General features: G+C 60.6%; 1 protein-coding gene across 1 annotated transcript; it reads right to left on the reverse strand.

Moving 5' to 3' along the window:
• Positions 1 to 10: 10 nt before the first annotated feature.
• Positions 11 to 6,599, reverse strand: LOC102443311 (T-lymphoma invasion and metastasis-inducing protein 1-like; the record flags this gene model as incomplete). Its single annotated transcript, XM_023749409.1, has 4 exons — positions 11 to 854; positions 1,708 to 1,789; positions 4,766 to 4,870; positions 6,493 to 6,599. Coding segments are annotated over 4 exons (392 nt in total), but the record flags the coding sequence as incomplete, so codon positions are not given.
• Between the last annotated feature and the right edge of the window lie 440 nt (positions 6,600 to 7,039).

Below are 7,039 nucleotides of genomic sequence, written 5' to 3' on the forward strand. Positions count from 1 at the left end.
CACTCCCTCCAAATCCAACCTCACACGAACCCGGCTGGTTTCACACTCCACGTGAGCCTTCCCGTGGCCGGGGTCCTGAGCTCAGAGCCACTAGTGGCCAGTCCTGGGCGTGGCTGACCCGTCAGGAAAAAGGGCAGAACACGCCCCAAAACACTGCGTGCTGAGGGGCCTGGGGCTCCCAGTCCTGGCCACCTCCATGCTCATGTACATCCTCCCTGGCCAATGGGAGCCCAGGACACGCGCTTTCCCTCGGGTAGAACTGCAAAGGGGACCGTGTGGAACTAAGGCCACCGTGACGTGGACACAGCTCAGGCTCTGGGCAGTGACCTGGCTGAGGGCCGGGCAGAGCACAGCGGCTCACACAACAGGCAAGTGACAAAACAGAACTGACGCGGGCCGGGCCAGAGCGTCCCCGAGAGGGCGGGGCCGAGTCATAACCAGCATGTTTTGTTTTGTTCGCAGGTCCTGGAAACAGCGCCCACGCGGGCCACACGACCCACGGCCCCGCCCACGCGGGTATCGGGTGCCTCAGATGGAGAATGAGGATGTTCCAACGACCTCATTTTTTAAAAACACGTTTTTATGGATTTGAGAGAGAAAGGGAGAGAGGGAGAGAGAGAGAGAGAGAGAGAGAGAGAGAGAGAGAGAGAGAAACATGGATCGGCTGCCTCCTGCACACCCCCCCTACTGGGGTTCCAGCCTGCAACCCGGGCATGTGCCCTTGACCGGAATCGAGCCGTGACCTCTCGGTGCCTTTTAACCAACTGACCGCACCAGCCAGGGCGCAAAGATGTCATTGCATCCTCTTATCTTGAACTCCATTCTTACAGCAACTTCTAGCTTCCAGGTTATTTCTGTGTGTGGGGTGGGGGGTGGGGGGAGTGTCAAGAAGCCCCCCTCAAATAAAACTAATTTTATCTGCAAGTCAAACTAACCCAGGTGTCCCCGCCTGCCCCTCAGAGCAGAGCACGTCTCTCTCATCTGCTAGACCCCGTGTGGACGTCCTGGATGAATCACCGTCATGGCCGCGCCCACGCCCCGTGAGTGGGCCCTCGCCGTGCAGCGGCGAGTGTGAGGGTCGCCTCGGGGACCCCCCGGAACCTCAAGTTCCTCTGACCTGACCTGTGGGGGGAGGGGGGACTGCATGCTTTGGGGCGAGGAAGACGAACTCTCCTCAGGATCGGGGTGCATCCTAACAGAGCTATCCACTCCCAACGCAGCCAGGTCCCTGTAGCCACAGCGTGCCCGGGGTTACGGCTGTGGGATGGGCAGCGCGTCCTGGCCGCACGGCGGAGATTCCTGTTTGTTGTTGTTGTCAATCCGCCCCCACCCAAGGGCATTTTCCATTGATTATTAGGGAGAGTGGAAGGGAGAGGGAGAGACAGAGAGAAACATCAATGTGAGAGAGACACATCGACTGGCTGCCTCCTGCACGCGCCCCAACCAGGCCAGGCCGGGGAGGAGCCTCCACCCGAGGTACGTGCTCTTGACCGGAATCGAACCCGGGACCCTGGGTCCACAGGCCGACGCTCTATCCACTGAGCCACACCGGCCAGGGCAGAGATTCCTCCTTTTCCTTGTGTGGCTGCCTTGCCGAGCCCAGAACCCAGACGGGCTGTGGCCTGACCCGGCCCCCGGCATTTTACCACGTTCACCGGGGAAGGGCCCCCACGAGGGAGTCACCGCAGACCGTGGGGATGCACGCACCGTAGCTGTCCCCGGCCGCGTCCGACTTCTCCACCTGCAGGCTCCGCATGGCCTTGGGGCAGATCTCGATCTCCTGGTACAGCTGGAACGACAGGGCGCCATCAGGCCGTTAGCGATGGCGGTGCGGGGCTGCCTCACTGTGTAAATCTTTCTCCTCGCCACACCCCGGGCGCGTATGCCCGCCCTGAGCTGCGTTCCCATCGGAAACCGCGCACGGGGAGCAATGACCCCTCGGGAGCCGCTGGGCGGGAGCGGGCATGGCAGGGCGCACGCCCCGGGGACAGAGCTGTGGCTCCCACGCCGAGCGCCGGCACTTCCCCACGCGATCGCCCGAGTCCCTCAGTAGGAACGAGTGAGCTCAGTAAACATCTAACAACGTGAAAGACCAGGGAGAGGCACCGGTCCTGCCGTGGGCCACGGAGACGGGAGGTCCCGGTGCTTCCGGTCCCTTCCGTGCACGTGCGAACCTGCCCCGAAGTTCATGGCAGGACAGACAGGTGGACGAATTACAGCACGAAACAGACAACAATTATACAGGGTGTCCCCCAAAGTGCACACCCCGCACAGCTGCGAAGGCCGTGCTTGCTGAAACACACGGCACTCAAAACTGACCACGGCTGTCACGGCGGGGTCACGTGCTTGGGGGGACACCCTGTCTACGTGGGGACACCCTCTTTCAGTCCCTGGATGACACCCCCGTGACCCAGGAAACTCCGTGTGAACCTGAATCAGCTCTCCAGGGAGGAGAGGAGAGGCGTGTGCAGCTCACACGTCAGCAGCTTCACTTCAATTAACCGGTCGGCTCGTTCCCCTGTGTCTGTGACAATCATCGCACAGACAGTCACTTCAAAGTTCTGCCCTCGCCCTTGGTCTTCACTCACTCCCAGGTACCTCGGGGCCCCCTTTCACAGCGGAGAGCACCCCTGCAGGACGGGGCCCTTTAACAGCGGAGAGAGCACCCCTGCAGGACGGGCCCTTTAACAGCGGAGGGAGCACCCCTGCAGGACGGGCCCTTTAACAGCGGAGGGAGCACCCCTGCAGGACGGGCCCTTTAACAGCGGAGGGAGCACCCCTGCAGGACGGGCCCTTTAACAGCGGAGGGAGCACCCCTGCAGGTGCGCAGGCCCACGGCCATGTCCACAATCCATGACAAAATCTCCGAACAAATCCACGTGCCAGAGGCTCAGAGAACGCGGCCAGCGGGGGATGATGGTGTTGGAAGAAAACAACAATAAAGTAACGGCATTTTCAGATGCCAGTCGGCTGTGCACTGCACTGAGCAGCAGCCTCGGGGCCGTCTCCGACAGCACGGTCACTCGTTCGGAAAGGACCGGATTCTGGCGAGGAGGGACGCCCGTTCCTCTCCGCCCTCTTTTGGGGCACCTGACAGGCGGCGAGTGGAGAGCTGGGGGAGGAACTGAACGCACAGCCGCTCGCTGGACACCCTAATTCAACGCAACTTCCCCCAAATGCAGTGTGAAGGGCACACCTCGATGGGGTGTTATTGTCATACAGATAAATTCTGAAATTGGAAAAAAATCTGTTACGATACTAATCTTCAGCTCAAAAACATGGTCACCAAAACTATAAACACCAAATACATGAAGTTTACGGCGCGCTTCGTCACACCACTGAACGCTCACAAAAGGCTGGGCCTTCACCTCACTCTGGGCCTCGAGCCCGCTCTGCCTCTAGGGGGCAGCGTGTCGCCGTCGTTCCAATCACGTTTTCCCAGGGTCCAGTGGGCACGGTCCTGTCCCTTCCTGGTGGCCTCCTGCTTGGTACCTGGTTTGAGCCTGTGGGTACGTTTATCTCAGACGATTCGTTTAGAGCAGCGGTTCTCAACCTTCTGGCCCTTTAAATACAGTTCCTCACGTTGTGACCCAACCATAAAATTATCTTCGTTGCTACTTCATGACTGTCATGTTGCTACTGTTATGAATCGTCATGTAAATATCTGATATGCAGGATGGTCTTAGGCGACCCCTGTGAAAGGGTCATTCGACCGCCAAAGGGGTCACGACCCACAGGTTGAGAACCGCTGGTTTAGAACGACACAGGCCCGAGCCCCACTTCCTTAGACTAAACTCAGTGCAATAAAAAGCCCTGATAAACACAGGAACCACCCAGCAGGGCTGCTCCACGACCGCACCCGCGGGCCGAACGCACTCGGCCGGCGAAGGGCGGGCATTCACAGCGCTGACTGCACAGAACCCCACTCACTGCCGGCCACGCGCGTCCCCTTTCCCAGAGGGAGGCCCGGCTCCGGCTCTCGGCTCTGCTCTCCGCGGTGACCCCCCCCCCCCCACGGGGACGCGTCGCCAGGCGCACGTCCAGGCCCGCAGCCGTGGCCCCAGGAACGACTGACCAGAGGGGAGCGAAAACTCCAGGGCGGGGCCCCGGCTCCCACATTCCTCTCCTGGGACTGACACTGCACCATGTGGCCGCCAAAAAGGAAGCGTCAGTGCCGTTACCGTGACAACGTTCCCTGAGCACCTACTGTGTGAACGGTCACTTCCACTCTGACGGGACCCTAGAATAGCGTCCCCTCGTGTTCCTGCCAACGCCACGTCATCAGAGCCGAGAGAGACCCGGGTGTGGGCAAGACTCGGACAAAGAAACGCAGACACAGGTGACGGCCGGGATTGTCTAAACGTCACCACGAGAGGCTGGGACACAGAAGTAAGCGGCGGCTCTTTCCCGCGACAGGACGCGGCCGTGGGTTCCAGCGCGCGGGGAGGGAGAGTCACACAGAAATGGAGTCAGAGCCGGCGGGCCTCAGTCGCCAACTGAAAACCACGCCTGGCGGGCGACAGGGAGAGCGGATCGTGTCCCCGCGGCTCTGAGCCGGCTGTGCCAGGGCACAGGCTCCCAGCACCAGACAGGGGGCGCTGCACCCCGCGGAGAGGCTGGGACCCGCAGGGCCATCCCAGGAGCCACACTCCGAAGGAACGAGGGCCATTCAGGTCAGAACCCGCTCCCCCTCCCCAGCCACCACCCGCACAGGCACCCATGGGATTTACGCCCCTGCGCGGAGGGCCCGGACGGCGGCGCCTACCAGCTCGTACACGTCCTCCTCAGGCTGCGGCACGTAGACCTGCAGTCTATTCTCCACGAGGAACCTCAGCCGCAGGTAATGGGCAGCCGGGTCCAGCTGGTGCGTCTGCGCGGACGAAGGAGAAGGAGAGATGTTCAGTGGGAAAAGGGGGCGCGTTTCCCGGGACACGGCGTCCGGTCCCGGGATGAGTGTCCACTGTGCCGGACGCTTTGCACCTACACCCGAACTTCAGCGCCTTCTCACTGAACACAGGCCGCGCCCCGTGGGCACCTGGCGATGCACTCGGCCGACCTGAGCCAGTTCAGCCTTTAACTCGGGATTTGCAACAAAACCCATCGACCAGGGGCCACGGGGGAAGGGGCACCGGCAACGCCTTCAACAGTAAAGACAAGTTTAAAGACCCACCGTCAGAGCAAAGAGGCCACAACATAACTCCACACACACAGAGGCGGCGGAGGGGAGCGTGGGGAAAGCCTGACGCGGGGACAGCGAGGGAGGCTGCGCCCGGCACGTGGGTTTCACACGTGGGGACGGGACCATGTCAGCAGCTCATCTGCAAGCGAGTCCCAGTGAGGACGACGCTCGGATTTCGGTGATTTACAGAGTCCCACATGAGCTCCCAGCGTGCGGCTTCGGAAACATGCGGAACGACTCGCCCAGAGGAGCAATCGGGAAAAGCCGGGGATTCGGCTCCCAGGCCTCCTCCGGGCCCAGACCGGCCGGCGGGCTTCCTGTGTCTAAAAACTCATCTTCGGATGAAGGTTGCAGAAAAAGCAAGAGCAGCGACATGGTTTCATACACAACCCGCATGTGCGTTCGAGAAGATGGGGGCCGGCCCGCGTGGCTCAGGGGCTGAGGGTCGACCTAAGAACCAGGAGGTGACGGTTCGATTCCCGGTCAGGGCACAGGCCCAGGTTGCAGGCTCGATCCCCAGTGGGGGGTGTGCAGGAGGCAGCCGACCCATGATTCTTTCTCATCACCGATGTCTCTGTCTCTCTCTCTCTCTCTCTCTCTCTCTCTCTCTCTCCCTCTCCCTTCCTCTCTGAAATCAATAAAAATATCTTTTAAAAAAAGAAGGGAAAAGAGAGGACAGTGCTGTTCAGCACACAGTGCATCGTGGGCAGGAAATGCTTCAATGGACTCATTTTTTTAAAAACATCCTTCTATTTTGGAGACTCATCCCAAGTGCACGGTAGATAAAGATAATGAGCTGGGGATTTGCTTCCAGAATAACCCGGAGCTGGGGGTGGGAGTGAGTAAAGGAAACAGAATTTGATCATTATAGACCCCAGTGACGGGGACCCCAGCGTTCATGACATCAGTCTCTGCTTCTATAGACATGTAAAGTTTTCACAAATAAAGGGCTCTTCCCCCCCAAAAGCTCTGCTGATGACAGTTATTTCCACCTGCGTGAAGTTCATCTTCCACGTGTTTATACTCTTTTTACTTCTCCTGCCCTCCCCCCAAGGAGTTTTTAAGGCCAAACTAAGAACATCCCGACAGTTATTTCCGTAACCGTCACTGAATCACAGGGAAAATCTCTCAGGTGTGCAGACACGGTGAACCACCACCGTGTGCGAACCCGGCACGCGCGCGGCTCTGCAGCCCTAACCCTAACCCTAACCCGGCCCGGCCCTGCATGTGGGGAGCCCCGCCCGGCCCCGCATCGCCTGCTGCGGAGGTGACCCCCGGGGCCTCTGCTCCACAGGACGCCCCCAGGGCCTCACCTTGCAGACCCCCTCCAGCGTGTCCCTCGCCGAGTCTCCGGGCCGCACGACCGTCACACGGAACCGGTTTGTCGGGGAAGACAAGGACCAGGGACGGGCGTGAAATACTCGTGGACCCACATGTCACAGTCGGGGTTCTGCTGGTGGGCGCTGGGCAGGACCATCTCCTTCTCCATCTGCAACAGGGAGAGTCAGCCGGGTGGCCGCCGTGGGGACAGTGACTCCGACCCCAGGGCACAGGGGCCTCCTAGTCCCGAGAAGGGCCCAGGGCAGACGCGGCGCCCGGGGAGGAAGAAGTACAGAGAAAGGAGCCCTGTGGGGGGGGGGGGGTCCTCGGACCTCACATCTGGCCCACCAAACCCCAGGCGGGCAAGCAGGAAAGAGAGGCTGGGAAATTTAGAAGGAACCTAGGGAGAAAGGAAGGAAGGAAGGAAGGAAGGAAGGAAGGAAGGAAGGAAGGGAGGGAGGGAGGGAGGGAGGGAGGGAGCTAACCCACCCACTGGCTCGGCCCCGGGAGCTCAGGGCCACAGGCTGCGAGGGCCGAGGA

The sequence above is a fragment of the Myotis lucifugus genome, unplaced genomic scaffold (genome assembly GCF_000147115.1).
Source record: "Myotis lucifugus unplaced genomic scaffold, Myoluc2.0 scaffold_8296, whole genome shotgun sequence".
Taxonomy (NCBI): domain Eukaryota; kingdom Metazoa; phylum Chordata; class Mammalia; order Chiroptera; family Vespertilionidae; genus Myotis; species Myotis lucifugus.